Source organism: Saccoglossus kowalevskii, chromosome 6 (assembly GCF_978046115.1).
Source record: "Saccoglossus kowalevskii chromosome 6, keSacKowa6.1, whole genome shotgun sequence".
Taxonomy (NCBI): domain Eukaryota; kingdom Metazoa; phylum Hemichordata; class Enteropneusta; family Harrimaniidae; genus Saccoglossus; species Saccoglossus kowalevskii.
Window position 1 is genome coordinate 35,822,262 of NC_140646.1, and position 24,145 is coordinate 35,846,406.

Genomic DNA, 24,145 nt, shown 5'->3' on the forward strand with positions numbered 1-24,145 from the left:
CGAGCTTATTACGTGCAGAGAACATGAAACTCGTCCACGCGATACGCGCCACACAGCATGGCCAGAATGCGGCAAAGGCCTTCAGATCTGGCTGTAGTAGAATGGTGAAAGTAATGGTACAGCATTGTAACAGTGAATAAGTACTGAGAAATAATTCTAAACTCATAGTTGCTGTCGACATAGGAAGTAAAGTAAGCAAATAACACCGAATAAACGGCAAGGTAAAGACTATGTCTAATTATAGTAAATATATATATTTTTCACATGTGTGGATTGCAACAATACAAGCCGCTTTGGCATCCTCTCTGTTGGACTGCACCATTTTAATAGAAGCTGTGATTTTACAGTGATAAAAATCATATGAAACACTGGGGCTATGTGGTACCAAATGCATGGGGTAAAATGTAAAAGATATTCAGTCTAGTATATACACAGTGACACATTAAGTGGCATGTCTAGCGATGGGTCACAAGATAGTTTATTGGTGGCCTGATTTCCAGTTTTGATATTTCTGACCTTTTTATTTACGAAATCTCCACACACATACAATATATTATTATAATTAGGGGATAAAATCACTTGTATAATATTCATAGTCACATATATTAAATTTACTTCTACGTATATAATGCCATAAATGTTCAAGTTATTTCTAAAAAATATATGGGTCAAGTGACATCCAAATTGAAGTGCACATTTACTTAAACCATTTTGTTTTTGTAACAAAATTGGTATAGGTACAACTGAGAAATAAGAACAGGCAGGGTATTAGACAAGTCTCACAACACGCATGATTTACATATGTGGTTTTGATATGCTTATATCCTGGTGAATTCTACAAATTTGACATAAACACTATGATGTGCCATTACACTGGCAGAAATATTTACCGATAGTTTCTGTAACACATGATTCACAGTACAGTTGAACACTTGAGCATTCAAGAGAATGGTTGGAATCTGCAACTATAAGGTCAAGGTACCTTTTGTACCAATTTGCATTGCTTGAAATACAGTTTATTATCTCTCTCATCAAACACATTTTACTATACAGTTTTGACCCGCCAAAATCAATCAACAGATTTACACTTCGGTATTTCACTTCCACATTACATTGGATTAAATGCCACTGCCAATAATTAGGAATACCCGTAAAATTGTGTCAGTGCAACAGAGGATTCCATCAGGTCAAAGAACGTTGTTGCAGGTCAAACATGGAGATTGCATCGCATTGAGAGTTTGCATACAACCAAAACAATTCAAAAACTAAGACATTAATGACAAACTTGACTTTTGACTGTTTTCTTATAGGATCCAATTTTTTTACATTCTAATGATCCATAGATAATATTTTAATCAAATGGGCTTAAATTTTGTGTTACTTGTTTATGTAAAAATTGTTGTTGAAATCAATTACAATGCAACTTGTTTAATAAATAATATTTATCTGTTTTAAAACAAGTAATATGCTGTGCTTCCAAACACGGCACAAAGTTAGCAAAAATTTACAATTTTATCTAATTTTATCTAATAATAAAATTTACCAAAAATTTACTTTTTGGCAATTTTATGAAAGGACGCTCAAACAAGTTGCCACCTCTTCAAAATCATGATTTTCTAAGTTGAGGTCATTGAACACTAATGCAGTATGATACTTGGGAATAGATAAAAGTCAAAGGTCAACATAACAAGTGCTGATCAATAGACTTGGTGACAGAACAGATTTATAATACAGCAATACTTTATTGAATAGTGGAGTAGTTCTGAATCACATCAATAATGTATTAAATGTGTTGTAAATAGATTAAGTCTAGCTTCAGGTCAATATTGCACAATCAATGTGAAACAGGCAATCTACTTTAATTTTAAATCTCAACAGGTGTAGATCAATTGCAATAATTTTGACACAGTACCAGGGAATCACTGCAAAAAATAAACCAGGTCAATGCCAACATATGAATAAATTAATCCTAAAAATAAATATAAACTGCTAAATTTGCAACATTTCACGAACTGACTTATTGTTTATCTTGTCAGGACAAACCACAAGTAAATGGTACAAGTAATATAATTATCATAAATAAGACCCCCACCTCACAACAGTTGCTCAGATCAGTCAAAGTTAACATTGCAGAATGATGTATAGGAAACATTTGCATAGTGTTAGAGTGGCTTACCTTGCTGATTAATTGGAAAGAAAAACTACTGCGTATACATACTGTTTTAGACTGAATGGAACCATATTTTGTTATTAATATCAATAACTGTCATAGAATAGTTACACCATGGGTGAATTTATTAAGCCACATTAGTGGTGCTTTCCACAATGACCCTTGAAATAAAGTAACAACTACAGCAACAATCCAATAATTGCAAAAACGACATACAACCTTTCAGTCATGATGCCTCCTGGTTGGATGTTTTTGTTAGCACTGGTATAAGTTTCATACCATTAAAGTCTCAATTTGCTGAGTAAATTACCAGGTTAGCTGCATTGTTAACGGGTTACTGTTTCCACTAAATTTTAGTACAAAAGTCTGCTCTAAACAGTCTAGGTTAAAACTCACAAAACCAATGCGTGACAAAACCACATCACCACACATTGGGTTTAAACAGCCTTTGTATGAGGTAGTGAAACCTCAGTTCAATTCTGAATCAATGGGTATTTAACTTACACAAAAGAAAACAAGGCTATTGTGCAACTTCGTGTTTATCCAAATTCAAATCACATATCAGTGTTTCCGACGAAAAATATGATAGAATAAAATAGAATAAAATCTAACATATGTAACTGTAAATATACGCGTGTGCGCAACATTCTACGGAATATCCAGTCACACATTCATGGAACTTTGGTCTCACAAAATCAGCACGACATACGATTCACTAAGCGGGGTGGGAGGAGCCTGTTTCCGTCCGTTTGTCTTTTCTACATCAAACGCTTTTATCGCAGAGTCATTTGTTTTTGGTTTGAAAGTCACGGTCAGGTGAAAACTATTACATACACTGAACCTTGTGTGTATCTTTCAAACTGTGAGTTTATTCAAAAAACAGAAAAGTGGGTAGTCGTACCGCTGTAAACAAGCAAATAAACGCTCAACGACAACGCAAAAACACGGACTGAGAACGACTGACCCGACGACGGACAAAGTGCATGTCTGGGTCACTTGTTCACACCATGGAGCTAAGAAGCAATCCCGCACACAGAACATGGCAACGAAAAAATACAAGATTATCTAAAATCAATAGAATTGCAAGAAAAACTTACCCCAGAACGCCTTCGTGGTAATGTTGATTTGGATTTCGCCATGGTGGTATACTTCCAACATCGTTGTGTTTTTGAGAATGGTTCAGTCCGTATGTGCTCGCCCGATTTTCACGTTTTCTTTTGTACGCTAAGTTCGTTGTGTCGTTGTTAAAATGTCCTTGTTGTCCATTCCTGTAATGACTAGAGTCTCTGTTGGTGTCCAAGGGGATAAAATCCTGGCCTCGGTTATTTTTTCTTGATTCCAGGGCGGTACCAGTGTCGCTCATCCCGATCCCTCCCGACAAATACAAATTGTTCAACCCTTGTCGTGTCGCTTCAAATATTTGCATCCAAAGAGCATTTGCTGGTCCAATTTGTTCAGGTTGGTACCAAGCTATTTGTGGATCCATACAAACTGTGGTATTTCAGACAATTTCTAGCGGTGATAGTAGCCAGAAGTCGTCTCAAAATCCACCTCGAATACCAGCGAAAATCCAGTCAGTAAAGTTCAAAATGGCTGTCTTGATGGAAGCACGTTTAACTGCGCATGTCAAAGTGAAAGAAATTTCGTCCATTCATTGGGCCCTCTATGCTGAATAACTTAACAGTTTTTATCGAAATGACGCGATTTTGTGCTTTAATATTGACAACTTTTAGGCATAGAATATTCTAACCATGTCGGGCTTTCAAACTGTATGTATTAAAAGAACAAACTTTTAGCAGAAATTTACAATGAGCATAAAACATACCGTTTTCTGTACACGACACTCGAGTAGAGAAGAATTTAAAGTCACACGAACCAATCTGATTGGTTCTCCGTGAGGTCACGCAGGGGGCATCATCAAAACTCATTCTCTGATTGGGTAAACTTTTACGCTAACGTCATGATTGACATGCGAGACGAATGTCATTTGGTTGTGCAACTCTGCTGATTTTGCGGTCTAGATTGAGCTAGTTTGTGACCGGTTCGGTTACACTGCCTATTGCTGATCTTGCAGCAACTAAGAAATGTAATCAATACGAGGAGGTAGCTATCACACAAGAGGTGTAATTCTGTACACATGTTGGGATTGAAAAGTCACTTCTGGAATACTTTATAAGAGTACATGTATGTATGTGGGTACAAAATACGATCTTATATTTTTTCATTTTATTTTTAAAAACTAGATTATTTTACTATTATTATTTTTTTAGTTACTTTTATTTGCAGACAGATTTGTGTAGGGTTGCTGGTGTGCTTTCATGATAATATATAACATAAATGAAAAATATTACAAAAAACATAATAAAAATTAATACAATAAAATAAAAAAAGCCCAACAAGTTTCTTATTAATAAGATTAATACAATACACTTAATAGTATCGATAGAACAAATTAATCATGATGGTATTTTGATAGAAATTTTTACATTTTCATTTGCCTTTCACCAACAGAGAATGTGAACTGGAATTAGACTATTTTGTGAGACAGGTTAGTTTTACCCAACAGCAAATATCCAACAAAATATACATGTTTTGGTATATTTTATGTTGCTGGAATTATTTTTGAATATTTTTGTTTTTTATCAATAACTGATGAAAAGAGGGAATTTTTCATTTGAAATTTGTTTTCAGAAGTGTTGAGAGTTCTTCCCACCCAAATAGTTCTATGTGCAAACACCAATAACAAGGTCGGGGTGAAGCTCTACTGACGGTTACAATGGAGCTAATGTACCTATGTGTATGTGTGTCTATGTGTCTCCAACTGTTGTCATTTCTTGTGCCTGTTAAGTTGCAAGTCAAGTACTGATTTATTTGTTATGAAAGTTTCACTGATTACTGGTTGTGAGTAGAATTAAACCTGATTAGGATTGGGTGTAAATTTGCGAGCCATAATGGATTTATATTTTTATCTTTTGTTTTGCTCTGTTATTTGCACATATGCTTCCGCGAATTACAGTGGTGTTTCCATGGTAAAAATAAAGAAATATTCATTATACAATGAGTGCAATTTTTGGTTTAGAATGTGCTGCTATTGGAGATGTGTTACTAATAGAGCAAATGCAATAATATTTCTTTTTTGAATGTCATGGGAGCTAGCTGTAAGTCTTACTTTGATTTTTTTTGTCTTTAGTTCAACAATGAAAAATTCATATATCTGTTTATTTAAACTAATTAAGACTGAGGAACAATAAACCTGTTCAGGAGGAATTATTGAAATCAAATTGCTCAAAAACACTCACAGCAGATAGGTTAGCTGATAAAGCGCACAAAGCAGCTATGATACAATCAAAGATATACACCACATGAAAAACTTTTCAATACAACACAAATACCAATATTGACCTATGCAAGTGAAATATGGGGCATCTTTCTGAACCAAAAATTCTGTTGCCAAATTTTGAAAGTAGGGATCAAATCCAGCAAAATAGGATGTAGAATGGAGCTCGGTAGAGAACCTCTCATCTGCAAAGTCTACAGATCGACAATAAACTACCCACATTCACAATTTCTCATATGTGTAGACGCTCTAATAGAAGCCTCTGTTGCATTATACCATTTCAATAGAAGCCGCGGCTTCTAATACAGATTTTACAGTACAATCGGTACTTATACCTCAAGAAAATAGACAAACGTAACTTAGCATTCTATGCTTACAAAGACATGGAGAAATATAAGCAACCAGGGTTATGTTTAACAATTCTTAAACACAGTTTAAAATTATATGAACATGAAAATATCAACAAATTAACAAAATCAGAAAACATCGATCCAAAACCATTACGAGAAATACTGTAATATTAAAAAAATCAAATTACCAAATTTTATACATATTTCAAAAATTTACTTGAATAAGAGGAATACATAAACATATCAAAAAACAATTTCAAAATTCAGACTAAGTTGTCATGACCTGGCAATACAAAAAGGATGGTACACACAGTAGAAGACACAATTTGCTCTCAGTGTCACATAATAAAAGATAAAATACATCATTTGATCAACTGTAAATTATTAAACAAAGAAAGAAACATGCTAATCAAAACAAATAACTCATTGAACAGCAAATTTGCAAAATTTTATAACAAAAAACAATTTCAATTTATACTTAAATCAAACACCACAACTATGGTTGCATCATCACATTACCTGAAATCTTGTAGCAGGATTAAAAGCGTGGTAGTCGTCGCGCTGCGCATGTTTGACATTTGTGTTGATAAACATTGATTTTCCCATGATCCAATGCTCTCTTCAAATGGAAATCACAAGTATGAGGTTTGACCTGGACGCGACTTGCACTGATTACCGCCGGTGACTCCTTCGATACCTTCCAATCACATGAAAATTACCTAATTAAAGCTTAGAAACGTGTCAGTTCGTACTCGTTGATCTGCACAACAGTCAAAGTCGCCATCTTTGTTTATATGAGACCCATATATCTCGCACATGCGCAGCGCGACGACTACCACGCTTTAAGCAACATTTATTGAATACAAAATAAAGGTCATTTGATCATTGAGGTCAAATTCCAGGGTGTTGTCTAATTCCCTCCATGCAGGAACATCATGCCATTCAAAATCCCCAGTGTGGGGCATGTTTTTGTAAATTGTTTTAAATTACCCAAATTCTATATACAGTAATAAGGAAGAAGTTGTTATAATTCACATAGAGTAAATTACATACTTGTTGCCTGGTATACGTTTAATGAATTATAGAAATTAATGACATCATTTTAGCAATTATAAATATTGTCAAAGATTTATAAGAGAAGGGTATTGCTTGATGATTTGTCTCGGTCATTGTTGCTAATGTTGTTTATTCACAAAGCATGATAATAAAATTGTATACCTCACCTTATATGTAAAAAAACAGGATTGATTGAATACAATCGTGCCAGTTTTTAGAAATGAAACACTGTTAATATATTCTAATGCTTAAAATATATCAAATAAAAATTTGTCATAAATAAGTAAACTTTGAACTCTCATCATAAGTATTATTAGAATTCATTTTCAGTCATGAAAATAATTATCAAGCAGTCTTTTGTGAAGGAAGCATAAAATCCAAACAGTTTAGCTATTAAAGGATTTGCAAATTTGTTATATTCTATTTACAATAAATGTTAAATGATCTACATGGTGTGTGATATATGACATGTAAAATGCCTTTACTTAAAAGCACTGTCCCTCAAGTGTTGAGGGACGGTGCTTAAAGCGAGGGAGTTGTAATTTGCGCAGAGATGGCAGACAAATAAGCATCTACTCATGAGCCTTTTCATTTTAGCATGTGTTGCTATGGTCACTTAGGACTAAATTCCCACATGTGCACCCCTCTACTTTAAGTTTAAATAACGTGTAAATAAGTTTTTACATTATATTTGTTGTTACATTAATTGTGCATCCTGTATGTGTATTGTTTTAATAAAACAAAGATGATTTTGTATTATGTATTACCAGAGGTACATTACTTGGGGTTTGCAACGCGCATAGTACTGTATAGTGACATCATGTCAAGATCCTATTCAAGTCTCATCTTGTAGATAGCGAGACTGGTGCTACGATCTTCTGACATGAGATAGGCGGTTTGTAATAAAATAATAAAACATGTATAACCACATTCATAGTGAAAAAATGTAATACATCGAAAATGTATAGAAAATATAGTTATTGTAATCCGTTATATCGTGAACAGCTATTTTGATCATAGTATACTACTAGGATAGCATACTAGTATACTCGTATCCTAGTTACCTTGGGCATGCGCATTTTGTGTAAACTGGTGCTTAATCTACGTTTCAAATCATCATTCATACCTCATACATGTCACTGTCTCCAATGATTTTACATTGATACATTGGAGCCATTATAAATTTGACTCCATACATTATGGACAGTATATTTGGTTATGGTTGCTGATGTATTAAGGATTTATTGCATTAATCTGGGGGCTTAGACCAACACAGCCCTTAAATACCAAAGTCATCTTTTGTCAACTTCTATAAAAATAAATCTGTAAAATATTTCCTATTTTTTTTTACAAAAGACAAATAATTGTTGGGGTTATAAACTTCTAAATTGAAAACAAAATTAAGGAATTTTGGGGTTAAAAATGACACACTGAAAATACATGATTCCACACATTGGTCAGATGTGTGACTATCAGCAGTTGGATAGAAGGTAATGTTATAAACAGTGTTCCCTCTGAGCCTTATTTTCACTCAATTTTCTCAGATTCAATTGTAGTTTCTCAGTGAAATTTTGTCTTTTGAGAAACTTTCCATGCATTTTGTATGCAGAAAAAACATTTCAAGGGGTAAATTTTCACAGTATTTTCAAGATTCAAAAAAATTAAAGGGAACAGTGGTTATAAGGATGTCCTAGATACTCGCACCACCCACATGATGGTGTGCTAAATAAATTAACATATATTTAATCAATTCTCCTAGAAAGATTACAAATTGTTCACTTTGAGCACCTGTAGTGGAGGAACTAACCAACGAATTACAAACTAGATTGATAGATGCTCTACTTGTTCTGCGGTCCCCTGTCAAACATGAGGGCAGAATTCATACAATCCATATACAATAATAAATCCTGCTATCTAATTGGTGGTATCGGCCCAGCCATGTTCATAATTATATCTCAAGCCATAGTTGCTTTAATGAATGAATGAAGCAGGATGCATTATGGTACTCCCATGGTGCATCTTGCTTATGTGAACAACAATGCTTATGATATTAGGTGAGATGCATCATAGAAAACTGAGACCCATGTAATATACAAGGCCAAGATAATGTTTCAGGTCAAATTGTTTTCCAAACTCAGTGCAGTTTTAATTTTAATTTTTGAAAAAAATTCATAAAACGGTGAATTTTCAATAATACAGATCTTCTGTTTGTTTCCAAATTGTTGACAAAAAACCTTAAAAAAAAACAGTGATACACGCATTTTTAGATGACACAAAGACCAGAAACATTAATCTGAAAGAAACATTGATCTGAAAGAAAAATTAAATTGCTCTATATAAAATGTTATAAACTAACTGCGACCCCCCGAAAATGTTCTATTTTCAAAACTATTTAATGATGAGTGTTGGTACACTTCAGAATAATGGGCAATGGGTATAATTTCTTAACATGAACTATTCATGATGGGTTTGTATAATGAACTATGCAGATGTGGAAAAGCATATATAATTTGGATTGTTTGTTCATGCATGTTCGGTGATAATAATAGTACCGATCTACAAGTAAACATGCACTTTTAAATTAATCCGGAGAGCAGGATATTATAAAAACACAAGTTGAAAAGGACATGGAATACTGTTCTTAAAGTAACTACAGTGAAAAAATGAAAATACTGACATACTAGAGTGATGCTCTCTAGATTGCATACTTGTTATTATGGGAACTGTACAAGAGGGAATGACATGTCATACTTTACTTTTTGAATATTGACATGTCATTGTTACTCATTTGTATTGACATGTCATTGTTACTCATTGGTATTGACATGTCATAGTTACTCATTTGTATTGACATGTCATTGTTACTCATTTGTATTGACATGTCATTGTTACTCATTTGTATTGACATGTCATTGTTACTCATTGGTATTGACATGTCACTGTTCTTCATTGGAATTGACATGTATTGACATGTCATTGTTACTCATTTGTATTGACATGTCATAGTTACTCATTTGTATTGACATGTCATTGTTACTCATTTGTATTGACATGTCATTGTCACTCATTGGTATTGACATGTCATTGTTATTCATTGGTATTGACATGTCACTGTTCTTCATTGAAATTGACATGTCATTGTTACTCATTGGTATTGATATGTCATTGTTATTCATTGGAATTGACATGTCCTTGTTACTCATTGGTATTGACATGTCATTGTTAATCATTGGTATTGTAGGACGCAAACAAAAAGGCTAATGATCGGTCCCTTGTTGGATTATTGGGAGTTGTCAATGCGCTCTCCAAAAATATAAGAAACAAATGTCCGAACATAAACTTGACACTTTATTCCTTTCCACCACTGAGAAACGATTGACTGAAAGGTATACAGAGAAATAAAGCACATAAGTAAACAATACATTTCACGTAATCGATTGATATGCATAGTATACATGTACATTTTGTACAGTAATATTACTATCATCACAGTTAGCGACTACCTCACAAAAGGTAAAGATATCACAACACATCTTAGAAATACATGGAATTACACGCAGTAGATCGTAAAGCGTAAAGACTAGCGTGATCGGTAAACACGAGTCACATGTATACGAAGCAATGACCTCAAACAAACGTCGCAAAAGTCAGCAGTTCGTAACAAAGAAATCATATTTATGCTCACCGTAATATTAGACCCCAACAACCAACAACCTAAACTTCGCTTAGTGTAGTTCACTCGACTGCTGTAATTCATGCAAATGCGTCAAAACACCAGCAACACATGATGCGATCCGCCATTTCTCTCTGCTTTTTCCCGGTGCTATAAATAGCCACCTTACCAAATCTCAACTACAGAGGGCGATGGACTGTACAATAGCAAATTAGTATAACGTTATTTGGCCATAACATCCCGGCCTCCTAATTGTGTAAATACTTGAAACAATTACAAATAAGAAAGAAGGACAAATAAATCAACATGAATACGATGAGTCCATCGCATGTAACAACATGTGTTGATGCCAAAAAAGGAACGCTGCGAGCAAAAACGGGTACATAGTGCACACAACGCAAACAACGCAAACAACACAAACAGCGCGCAAAACACACACAGCCAGGATAGCCCACACAGCAATCCGACCCACAGGCTCCCAGATCTCCAAACCGGATATCCTGAAACAGTCATCCTGGAAAGTCAGAAAGTCAAGTACCACCACAGACAACATCAGCTTCCAAAATTATGCACAACTTGTCAATAGGACGTTCAAGGACATTTGAGCTTGTTTTCACTTTGGCTACTCTGACCAAGTCATTGCGGTCCCTCATAACTTCAATAACTCTTCCCATCGGCCAGGAGTTCCTTGGTGATGAGTTGTCTACCACCAGAACTATATCATCTACTGCCAGGTTTCTCCGAGGTTTTAACCACTTCTGGCGCTCTTGAAGCATTGGTAGATACTCTCTTAACCACCGTTTCCAAAACATGTCTGCGAGATATTGGATCTGGCGCCACCTACGACGTACATAATTATCATGACTTTGGAACACTCCTGGTGGTAAACTCTGATTGGACTGAAGAAGTAGCAAATGATTTGGCGTAAGTGGTTCTAAGTCATTCGGGTCATCTGAAAGCTGTGTTATTGGCCGACTATTTATAATGTTTTCCACTTCACAGAACAATGTAGCAAGACCCTCGTCATCCAAGTGAATAACTTGTTCTTTCAACAATCCAAAGAGAACCTTCCGCACCGTTCTGACTTGTCGCTCCCACACTCCACCGAAATGGGACCCAGCTGGAGGGTTAAACTCCCATCTAATATTGCTTTGTTGTAATGTTCCAGAGATTCTACTATGGTTCCACCTATTTATTTCATCACGTAACTCATGATCGGCTCCAACCAAATTTGTTCCATTATCCGACCGCACAATCTTGACCTGACCTCTTCGTGCCATGAATCTGCGCAATGCATTAATGCATGAGTCAGTAGTAAGCGAATGAGCCACTTCTAAATGTATAGCTCTGGTTGCCAAGCACGTGAAAACAACACCGTATCTCTTGATAACACTCCGAGCACGTTTAACTAATATAGGTCCAAAATAATCCACACCACTACGTGTGAAAGGGGGTTCATCTGGTGTTAAACGGTCCACAGGCAAACTTGCCATCTTTTGCTCACCAGCTTTGGCTCGATATCTGCGGCATATAACACATTTCGAGATAATTCTCCGAATGATTGTATTTGCACAAAGGATCCAAAAGTGTTGCCTTAGCTTAGCTAACATCGAATTCCTTCCTAGGTGCCCAACAGTTTTGTGTACGTCTTGCAAAATTAGATTTGCTACAGGAGAATCCTTAGGTATAAGAATTGGATGCTTTTCATCATCTGACAGTGCTGCACGATGCAGGCGTCCACCAACTCTGATAAGACCATCTTCCAGAATTGGATCAAGTTTATAGACACGGCTTGTCTTCTTAACAGTCATTCTAGTCTTATTATGAAGACCTTTGAGAAGTATATCCAACTCATCTTGGAAGTGACTTCTTTGTACATAAGTCACAATGCATCTTTCTGCCTTTTGTAGTATGTCGATATCAAGAGATGCAGACTTGAGGTTTACTCTGGACCTCATTTTTCTCATCTTGTCATCAACAAGCTGCTCTTGTTTTTTAGGATCTACATCTGCAGAGATACTTTCTCGCACATCATGAATCCTCTCTAAGACTACTTGATTCTCTGGCCATTCCGATTCTGGAGACCACAGAAAATCAGGACCAGTAACCCATCTCTTGCATTTTATGAAGTCAGTTATTATCAAACCCCTTGAAGCATCATCTGCTGGGTTTAATTTCGTATTTATGTACCTCCACTGAGACACTTCTGATCCCTCACGAATTGTAGACACACGGTTAGAGACAAACGTATGGAAGCGTGTAGTCTCATTAGTGATGTATCTCAGCACTGACATGCTATCTGTCCAAAAATAGGACTTGTCAATGTTGTAATCCAACTCTCTCTTCAGTTTCTCATTCATTCGTACTGAAAGCGTTGCTGCAGTCAGTTCCATGCGGGGTATCGTCACCTTTTTAAGGGGTGCAACCCTAGATTTTCCCAGAAGTATGGAGCAATGAATTTCTCCTCTCTTATTGACCAGACGCAGATACGATACCATCCCATATCCTTGTTCACTGGCATCACTGAAATTATGTACTTGACATGAAAGTACTTCGCCAAAATGTTTAGGTTTATAACACCTCGCAACTGAGAATGACTCCAATTTTGGCAAGCCAGACAGCCATTTATGCCACACCTGAAGACCAGCCCTTTCAATAGGCCTATCCCATCCACTGCCTTGCTGCCACAAGCTTTGTAAAAGTATTCTTGCTGGGAGTATAAATGGTGACACAAGGCCGAGAGGATCATAGATGGAACTGACGATGGACAATATTCCCCTCCTAGTGGTTGGTCGGTCTTGCACAATAATTTTGAAGCCAAGCATGTCTGGTTCAACCAACCAAAACACCCCTAAAGCACGCTCAACAGGAAGATCATCATAGTCGAGGTTAAGTTGCTTAACTTCCTTAGAACGCTCTTCAGTCTGAATCGATTCTAAGACAACGCGACTGTTACTCATCCATTTTGTTAGGTTAAACCCACCTCGTTGACACAGATCTCTCAGGTCATGTACCAAACTTATAGCCTTAGTTTCAGATTCTACAGACTTTAAACAGTCATCAACATAGAAGTTTCTGAGGACTGTATTCACGACATCTGCACCAAAGAAGTTTTTGTTGTCTTCAGCGGTTCTTTGAAGTGCAGTATTGGCACAGCTGGGGGAAGATACCGCCCCAAACAAATGAACTGTCATGGCATATACTTCCGGTTGTCTGTCTAAGTCACCATTAGGCCACCACAAAAACCGCAGACAGTCACAGTCACCTTTTGGGATCCATACCTGATGAAACATTGCTTCAATGTCAGCCATCAAAGCGACGGGCTCTTGTCTGAAGCGTAGCAACACACCAAGTAAGTTGTTTGTTAAATCTGGCCCTTGTAACAGATGATCATTCAATGCTGTTCCCTGGAACCTGGCTGCACAGTCAAAAACAACACGTATCTTCCCTGGTTTTCGTGGGTGGTAAACACCGTGATGAGGAACATACCAAACTTTACCATCACTTCTACCAAGTTTATCTTCATGAACTTTCACTGCATATCCTTTACTAATAATACTTTCCATGAAGGCTGTGTAATCCATGTAGAATTCAGGATACTTTCTCAACTTCTTCTCAATACCTTTAAGTCGTTTGGTAGCATATTCTTTGTTGTTTGGCAGCTTCACATCATCATCTCGAAACGGTAAACTTATCTGATAATGTCCATTAACATGACTGATGGATTCATTCACTTTCATTGTGAACATCTTGTCTTCCTGGGAGGGCTCCCTCTTGTCGTCAACTGCACGCTCAGGAAAATCAAAATTGATAGAGCTTCTTACCATAAGGTCCAACTGCTTCAGCTCTTCTGATTCCTGTACAGCAATAATATCAGCTCTGTTAACTGTGTAGCTACCTTGCTCTCTGTTATCTTCACCGCGAACTACATTCCACAAAGTCCACCCAAGACGAGTTCTGGAGGCATGAGGACTACCTTGTGGGCCGGTGACTATTTCCAGAGGCGTGTATGCATCTGGTATCGCATTCCCAATCAACAAACCCACATCAGCGTTAATCTGGGGGACATGAACTCCCTGAAGATGGGACCAATGAGAAATATCATCCTGGGTTGGAATGTAATGTCGAGACACTGGCATCTTATCCTTTGTGTAAACCTTTGGAAGATCAATAGCATTTTTACATTGGAGATCACACACTTCAAGACCATGAACAATATAGGTGTTCATGGCATGTGGTACTCCCATAGTGGCAAGTGTAATCTTCACTTTTCTTCCGCTCAAACCAAGTTTCCTTACTAAACTTTCAGTACAGAAATTGATGCTGCTCCCAGGGTCGAGAAATGCGTAAGTTTCAATTGCCCGGCTACTATGCTTAACTCGTATTTTCACAGGAACAATTGTCATGGTACATTCACCATCTCCGGCCCCCATATAACACTGTTCCTTTGAAGCCATACTTGCCCAGGCACTCACAGGTCCAGGCTCAACCTTTGAGTTACCACCATTTCGTCTATCACCATTCTGAGATTTATCTTTTTCTTTAATATGTAAAAGTGTGGGATGCAGTCTTTTGCAATGTACACACGTCTCTTTAAACCGACAGTACTTCTTCTGGTGACCTATTTTGAGACATCCAAAGCAGAGTCCCTTGGACTTCAGGAAACTGATTCTGTCATCATGTGATTGTGCTGCCAACAGGCGACAGGCTTCCATAGCATGACTTGTACCATCACAATATATACATGGCTTGTCTTGAGGCTTCCTTGCTTGCTGAACATCAGTAGCACTCTTCTCATTCTCTTTATAACAAGAAGTTTCCTTTGGGTCTTGTTTCTGAGTATTTTGTTGTGCATCTGTAACCGTAGCAAAACTTGCCTTAGATGCTCTAGATTGTTGTCGTCTTTGGTTGCCGTCCTTGTTTTTGCCCTCTTCATGGTCAGTCCTGAGTGCATCTTTGCCATATATAGGGTCATTTACCTTTTTGGCTTCTTTCTTAATGAACTTTACAAGGACTCCAAACTCAACAATATCACCCCTTTCTTTAATGCCTTGCACAACACCTCTCCACTTCTCCTGCAGACTGGATGGTAACTTCTTAACTAGACTTGCCATGTTTTGGGGAAATTGTATTATTTTCACTGCATCAATACTTTTAACAGCATATTCGCATTCTTGTAGAAAAATGGAAAACGCATCCAATGCCTTCACATCATGAGCCTTTATGCTTGGCCAGCGTAAAGCTTCTTCCACATATGAGTTGGCAATCACCTCATTATCACCATACCTTTCTTCCAGTTCCCTGCGGGCAGCTGGATATCCCTGTTCTGGACTCAGATTACCATACCCAGTTACAATCTTATTTGCTTCTCCCACTGTGTATAGTTCTAAATAATTCATCAGCTCCTCTGCGTTACTTGTGTTAGCTACAACTCTAGAAGTGAACTGACGCATAAACTTTCTATATTGCATAGGGTTACCACTAAATTTGTTGATGTCGGATTGGGGTTTCTTTAATTCCCGCACAACTGCCAAAATGACTTCATCAGATGATTTGTGATTAGAGACAAGGGAACCGGAATCAGAATCACTCCGAAGACCACCCACGCGGCGCATGTCATGCACACTGCCCGCAAAGCCAGGGCCGCAATTATTGTGCACACTATCACCCCGCGCATAATGCATAGAATTCGCGCTGCGCTCATCAACACGCCTGTCACATGAAATGAACTCACCTCTATCCAGTGCTGGTGCCTTCACAACCGGTCGTGACTCATCATGTTTCCAATCTTTGGCAGGCTGTTCATCAATGCAAACATTATCTTGACATCTTGAATCATATTGTTCTTGTTTTATCACTTGATGTCTGTATGGTATATAGTCTCTACTCTGCTGATCATAACCACTTAATTCAAATTTATCGAGAACTTTGGTCTTTGCCTCTGCGATGGCCATCTCTGTTTCCAAGGCTAATTTTTCTTCTCGCAACTTTAAAGCTATTTTTGCTTCCTCTTGTTGAATTCTTTCAATCTCCAGTTTCTTGCGCTGGTCTAATGCAGCAACCCTAGCCAACAGTTCTGCTTTACGCTGTTCTTCCTTCAATCTAGCAGCAGATAGTGAACTGGATCGAGAAGAGGCTACACTACTTTGATATCTTCCTAATCTATTTCGTGTATAAGTACCAACACTGGAAACGCTGTCTTCTGGACTTATTCCGTGTGTCTTCCTTGATTGAGAATCTTGTTTACTAATCCAGTCACTCACTTTACGGTTAAAGCCTTGAAACGCCCTTTCATGCTTTTCAAACCAACTTGACTGAAATTCCCACTGCTCTTGGCCGGACAGGTAGAAATTCTTCATATACTTCCATCCACGCTGTATATTTTTTTTCTCACAACGTTTACATCTGTGGGTGTTTCCATTTGACCCAGTATTTGGTCTGTCATGGCATGCAGCTGCGTGCACAGTGACTTCAGTTTCTTTCTATTAATTTCCATTGCATATTCAAAACCCTTATCAGTGGGTATTTTTATCCGGGTACTGCGACGGACATCTGAATGATCACTACTCATGTGACTTCCCTTTCTGGCGGACCCTTGTGCACCAAGTGTTTCTTTGATGAAACTACGCATACTCAAATTTGGGTCAGTATATCGATGATCCATGTTCAAGACAACAACTTGCCTATTACGTCAATAGAATGTAGGACGCAAACAAAAAGGCTAATGATCGGTCCCTTGTTGGATTATTGGGAGTTGTCAATGCGCTCTCCAAAAATATAAGAAACAAATGTCCGAACATAAACTTGACACTTTATTCCTTTCCACCACTGAGAAACGATTGACTGAAAGGTATACAGAGAAATAAAGCACATAAGTAAACAATACATTTCACGTAATCGATTGATATGCATAGTATACATGTACATTTTGTACAGTAATATTACTATCATCACAGTTAGCGACTACCTCACAAAAGGTAAAGATATCACAACACATCTTAGAAATACATGGAATTACACGCAGTAGATCGTAAAGCGTAAAGACTAGCGTGATCGGTAAACACGAGTCACATGTATACGAAGCAATGACCTCAAACAAACGTCGCAAAAGTCAGCAGTTCGTAACAAAGAAATCATATTTATGCTCACCGTAATATTAGACCCCAACAACCAACAACCTAAACTTCGCTTAGTGTAGTTCACTCGACTGCTGTAATTCATGCAAATGCGTCAAAACACCAGCAACACATGATGCGATCCGCCATTTCTCTCTGCTTTTTCCCGGTGCTATAAATAGCCACCTTACCAAATCTCAACTACAGAGGGCGATGGACTGTACAATAGCAAATTAGTATAACGTTATTTGGCCATAACAGGTATTGAAATGTCATTGTTATTATTTCGTATTGACATGTCATTGTTAATCATTGGTATTGAAATGTCATTGTTATTATTTCGTATTGACATGTCATTGTTATTAATTTGTATTGACATGTCATTGTTAATCATTGGTATTGAAATGTCATTGGTAATCATTGGTATTGAAATGTCATTGTTATTATTTCGTATTGACATGTCATTGGTATTGGAATGTCATTGTTATTATTTCGTATTGACATGTCATTGTTATTAATTTGTATTGACATGTCATTGTTACTCATTAGTATTGAAATTTCATTGTTATTATTTCGTATTGACATGTCATTGTTAATCATTGGTATTGAAATGTCATTGTTATTATTTCGTATTGACATGTCATTGTTATTAATTTGTATTGACATGTCATTGTTAATCATTGGTATTGAAATGTCATTGTTATTATTTCGTATTGACATGTCATTGTTATTAAACGGGATTGACATGTCATTCTTACTCATTGTAATTGATATGTCATTGTAAGTAATTTGGTATTATATTCTGGTGAAAATGCAAAAACGGACATTTAAAACCAAAATCGTTTTGAATCGTTGATTTTATGTTTTAATCTATATTTTCAGGAAAAACATTGTGGTTTACTTTTTAATTTATTTACAAAACTCATTTATTTACTTTGCAGTCATTTTTAATTAATGTGAACTTTCATAACATGAACAATTTGATATAGTTAAAAACAAATGAAAACTATTAGTGCGAACTTTACTTTCTGAAAAGTGAAAGTCTGTTCTAAAATGTTTATTGACCCAAGTAGTATAATTATCCACATAAAGTTAAAATAAATATAAAACCGATAAAATTACAAATCACAATAACACGTGAACTTTGTAATTTTGTAAAATACCTGAAAAACTGTCAAATAGCTTGGACTGTGTCGGACAAAAGATGTTTGCTTCAAGCTTGAAGTTGTGAGTTCCAATCCAACCAATGGCGTTCCAAGGTAATTTAGGGACTAAAGGCATTGCAGGTGGTCCATGTAACACGGCATAATGAATGGTTTGTACTAGAAACATGACGAGAGAGTGTGGGATTACTAACAGTTAATATCCAACATGTATTTGGACACTCTACTCGTGTTATCATGGGCCAGTCATTGAAATTCTTCATTGAGCGCCAGCCTCAGTTGGTAGATTATAAGAACGTGGTCCGAGTCCCGGGGCTTACCTCAAGAAAAATATGTTTCTTTTAAGAAGCAAGATGCACTCTCATGCACGTTCTATACTTTATGGGTTGTAGCCCCCGCATAACACCTTGAGATCATTGAAATCTCACCATGCAGTTCCAGCTCTACTCATGTTTTCATGGGCAATGCATATCAAAAGAGGCCAGGGCTTGGTGTAGGTGATAGGTTCTGGATCATACTGCCATATGCATGTCTCCCAGAAAGTCACACAGACATCTGCCAAGAGAAGCAGACATTTAAGACATTTTCTAACTTTTCAGGCGCAGCTATTAGGAACTGCATACTGTCGATAAACCACAGCTCTTCGAGGGTGAAAAAGATAGACTTATCTGTGTTGTTCGAGAAAATGTTTTTTTTGTGGTCTCTCATCCTCTTGAATCATCGTCATAGTTTTTACATTGACAAGTACTTTCTCAATCTCCTTTTCCTCATACAGGAGTGTGTTTAAGAAATATTGTACTGCATTTCACAGGGGGATCAGTGTAGCCTTCATGGCTAGTATAATGTAGCTGTTTCCAAAACCTCGTGCTACTGTATTTTATGGGTGTTATCTTTTGGTGGGTAAATCTTGGGCCTTTGCTTCTGCAAGCCCCAAAGTTGGCGAAGATGACAAAATGACCCGGAACTGTGATGGGTTAGGAAGGTCCGCTTGTTTTTTCCCCCATTTTAACAGCTGTTTGCTCTATTCTGGCTTGTGGTCTTCCCACATGTATTCTCTGGTGAAACCGTGTAAATAGTGTTCACAGAAATGTTTATTGTGTTCATGATTTAACTCGTCACACATAAATCAATTAAAGTTCTTAATCCAGATGTAATGGAATTTGCTCACCATCTTGATCAGCAACTGATTGATCTCGAAGACATACTTTGGATGTTAACTTGTTGAGGGGTTACACAATAACGCCCACAGTCTATACAAACCTGTTGATGGCCAGATTGTTCTGTTGTTGCGGTCTTTTGAACCTGGAAGATGTGTCTTGGAGCGTTGATTCCTGTGAAATCGAAGCCATCCGTTTTGGAATATGTTGTTGGTCTTTGGAAACCATTTGTTCTGGGAAGTCGGATTGCTCTTTTTGAGTTGTGCTTTCAAAAGGGACATTGATAGTACATGAATGGTGCAGTGAGATATAATTGCCAGAACAATCGCCGACATCAATGTGACGACAGCTAGTTTGGCAATAAGAAACTGGTTGAATAGGTAATAGAACACTGTAGGAGGCAATAGAAGGTAATGGAACATTCTAGAAATTTATAGTAAATTCCAGACTCATTATGTATGCTGATGTAATGGTCTATTTATAGACAGTGTGGGTATATATAGGGGAGTTGTTCAGCACTGAGTTCAGATCGGAGATCTCGTTGAATTGTATTGGAGTTTAAGTATCTAGTTATTGGAGTAGTGGAGTTTTACCGCGTTATTGTACTTGATGTTTGCAGAGTATAATAATACCAGTACCAGTTGAAACCTCATCTGTTGGCTCCGTGTTCGTATTTTATCATCGCCGCCAGGGAAGTCTTTCTGTTACTGTTGCCATTTTGGTATTTGAACCATCACACCTGTACTATACCAATTACGGTAATATTACGTTGCATGAGACATCTGGGGACTCGTCCGGGAACAGTGAAGACATATAGAAGACAATATGGCCAGCGAAATGAAAGATATGTCGAAACAAGAGTTGATGGAATGGGCGGATGAACTGGGAATGACTGGAGAAGACAAAAGGAAATTTATTTTGGAGCAATTGAGTTCTCAGCGGGCTGACAGACAAGCGGCGAGAGAAGAGAGAAAGGCAAAAATGGAAATAGAAGTAGAGGTGAGGAAAATGGAGATTGGGGAAAGAAAGGAAAAGTTACGACTGGAAGCGGAAGCAGAACAGCGAGAAAAGGAAAGGGAAGCAGAGGTAAGGAAAATGGAGATTGATGAAAGAAAGGAAAAGTTACGTCTGGAAGCAGAAGAAAAGGAAAGAAAATTTGAGTTGAGGAGATTAGAGCTGCAAGCAGCAATGCCGGGGTTCCAACAGGCTGATTTTGGCGGTCAACGAAATGTGGTCAGTGATGCACAGTCACCAAAGTTGCCTGCATTTGTTGATGGTAAGGACGAACTTGATAATTATTTTTTGCAGTTTGAGAGGTTTGCAACGAATGCGAGTTGGCATAGAGATGGATGGGCCACAAAATTGAGTGCGCTGTTGACTGGTAGAGCACTGGAAGTATATTCCAGGATGTCCGACACTAATGCAATTGACTATGATTGTGTGAAGGTGGCGCTGTTGACAAGATACGATTTCACAGAGGATGGGTACAGGAAGCGATTCCGTGAAATTAAACCTGAAAGTTCCGAGAGTCCTGACCAGTTAATTGTGCGGCTTAAGAATTATTTTGCTAAATGGGTTGAGTTGTCAGGCACTGCAGCAACATATGATGGTGTTACCGACTTGATGGTGAAGGAGCAGTTTATTGGTGCCTGTACAAGAGATCGTGTAGTTTATCTTAAAGAAAGAGCACCCAAAGATTTAGATGAGTTGGCAGTAATAGCAAAGCAGTACCTAGTGGCACATGGTCGACAGTTATCCACAAAAGACCAGGTGAAGCGTAACGATAATAAGATTGCCATTAGAAATACTGATGTGGGACAGGGTAGTAGTATCCGGTGTTATGTATGTCAGGGTGTTGGTCATCAAGCAGCACAATGTCCATCCCGCGTTACTGATGTCAAAGGTGATCAATGCCTTCAGTGTGGTGCCATAGGACATGTGGCTAAGTTCTGTCGTAGTGGACAACACAGGGCTCAAGAAAGAAAGAGTGTCAAACCCAGCACTACTACTGGTGCAACTGCAGTGGTTAAAGAGGAGTCTAATATCAGTGCTAGCTGTGCTGTTCAAATTAACAGTGATGTGCCTAAAATGACTGAGAAGGACCATTTGTTGTTGGTATCGGGGGAGCAGTTAAAGGTTGTGAATGGTGCATGTATGGATCGAAGTGGTGTTGTGGAGGACAGGACTTTGCCTGTGGGTCAAGCGCCAGTATGGACACAGACCTGTTGTATAAAGAGCTTGGACTACAACCAGACACTTCAGTTGGAGCGCTAACGAGCGAGTAACTCCGTTTATTTCTCAACGGGAAAACAGAACCAACATGGCGGGGAAAACACAACGAGAGAACAGAGCATGCGTAGCAAAATGTAAAGCGAACACAAGAGGGCGTTAACATGATTGTAAATACAATAAACACACATAGTGGCGAAGGGAAGGTTGGTGACACAGCTGTGACCATGTTGAGAGACATTGGGTGTAATGGCATTATAGTCAAGAAGAGCTTGGTACCAGATGACCAGTATACAAAAAAGATGGGTCATATATTGATGGTTGATCATACTGTAAGAAGGGTTGCAGTCGCCATGGTGGAAATTGATACGCCATATTTGAGAGGCACGGTTGAAGCATTATGTGTGCAGGACCCAATCTATGAGTTAATTGTTGAGAATGTGCCCGGAGCAAGACCATCAGATGACCCGGATCCAGTGTGGAATGTGAGTGGAGCAGTAACAACCAGAGCGCAAGCGAAGAAATCTGGTAAGGTGAAGCCGCTCAAAGTGTGTGATGTAAAGACTGGAGCACATGTAACAAAAGACAAATTAATCGAGATGCAACAAGCAGACACATCGTTGAAGAAGTATTATAATAAGAGAGAACCAGAAGTGAGAGGGCACCATACAACCGAGTTCCAGGTATATGGAGGCTTGCTATATCGTGTGTATCGAGATCGTTCAGTTCCAGGAGGCAAGACGGTACGTCAAGTGGTTGTGCCGAAACTGTTGAGGACTCGTGTTATGGAGATTGCCCATGATTCAATATTTGGTGGACACATGGGAATAAAGAAGACAGAAGACCGGATTGTGACTAGCTTTTATTGGCCTGGGCTACATCAAGATATTACCAGTTTTTGTAGGTTGTGTGATGTGTGCCAGAAGACTGTTTCAAAGGGATCAGTTGTGAAGGCCCCATTAGGTAAGATGCCTTTAATTGATATGCCATTCAAGCACGTGGCTATAGATTTGGTTGGAAAAATTACGCCAGCCAGTGACGGGGGTCATCGATACATCTTAACTATGGTGGACTATGCTACATGGTATCCAGAGGCGGTTCCACTTAAAAATATAGATACAGAGACTGTAGCCGAGGCGTTGATTGACTTTGATAGCCGATTGGGGGTTCCAGAAGAAGTACTAAGTGACATGGAGACTCAGTTTGTGTCAGAATACATGCAAAAAGTATCAAGATTGCTCAGCATTAAGAGACTGACGTCTACGCCCTATCACCCCATTTGTAATGGACTGGTGGAAAAGTTTAATGGTACTTTGAAGAAGATGTTAAAGCGGTTGTGCCATGAACAACCAAGGCAATGGCATCGGTATATTAGTGCTTTACTCTTCGCATATAGAGAGGTACCACAGGAGTGGTTTTTCCCCATTTGAGCTGTTATATGGTCGAACAGTTAGAGGCCCAATGAAGATCCTTAAAAAGTTATGGACCAAAGAGAGCGATACTCCTGAGATAGTTAATAGTTACCATTATGTGTTTGAGTTGAGAGATCGGCTAGAACAGACTTTAGAGATTGCTCGAGAGGAATTACAAAAGGCACAGAACCAATACAAGTGTTACTATGATCGTAAAAAGAAGAAGCGAGTGCTTAAGGAAGGAGATAAGGTGTTAATTTTGCTGCCAACTGACAACAACAAGCTGTTGATGCAGTGAAAGGGTCCTTATGTGGTGGAGCAGGTAATAGACGAAAACGATTATCGAGTGAGGGTAGGTGACAAAGTGAAGACTTATCATGTAAATATGTTAAAGTTGTATGTTGAGCGGGAGACGTCACCTCAACCAGATGGAAGTGAGACAAGTTACTCACCAAATACGGTCATAGACCTGATGAATGCTGT

The 24,145-nt window shown here is 38.0% G+C and overlaps 2 protein-coding genes across 3 annotated transcripts in view; both read right to left on the reverse strand.

The window, feature by feature from the left end:
* Positions 1-3,939, reverse strand: part of LOC102803914 (terminal nucleotidyltransferase 4B-like) — a 37,880-nt gene extending 33,941 nt beyond the window's left edge. Inside the window, exon 1 of the mRNA XM_085500460.1 lies at positions 3,268-3,939. Coding sequence (XP_085356586.1) covers positions 3,268-3,656 — 389 coding nt within the window. The 5' untranslated portion in view covers positions 3,657-3,939. The remainder of the gene's footprint in view (positions 1-3,267) is intronic.
* Positions 3,940-10,240: 6,301 nt separating this feature from the next.
* LOC144356150 (uncharacterized) lies at positions 10,241-17,952 on the reverse strand. Of its 2 annotated transcripts, XR_013421394.2 has the most exons (3): positions 17,736-17,952; positions 10,599-17,429; positions 10,241-10,292 (listed from the first exon to the last, which is right to left on the reverse strand). XR_013421394.2 is itself a non-coding variant. In XM_085500461.1 (2 exons), exon 2 carries the CDS (start codon positions 16,943-16,945, stop codon positions 11,117-11,119), a length of 5,829 nt encoding a protein of 1,942 aa, XP_085356587.1. In that variant the 5' UTR covers positions 16,946-17,429; positions 17,736-17,952; the 3' UTR covers positions 10,241-11,116. The 2 variants fall into 2 exon arrangements, 1 of the variants encoding a protein (XP_085356587.1); XM_085500461.1 differs by having other exon boundaries at positions 10,241-17,429.
* Positions 17,953-24,145: the final 6,193 nt, after the last annotated feature.

What these genes read in the sequence shown, in the direction of transcription:
- LOC144356150 (XM_085500461.1), bottom strand. Translation starts at nt 16,945, where the DNA reads ATGAAGAATTTCTACCTGTCCGGCCAAGAGCAGTGGGAATTTCAGTCA.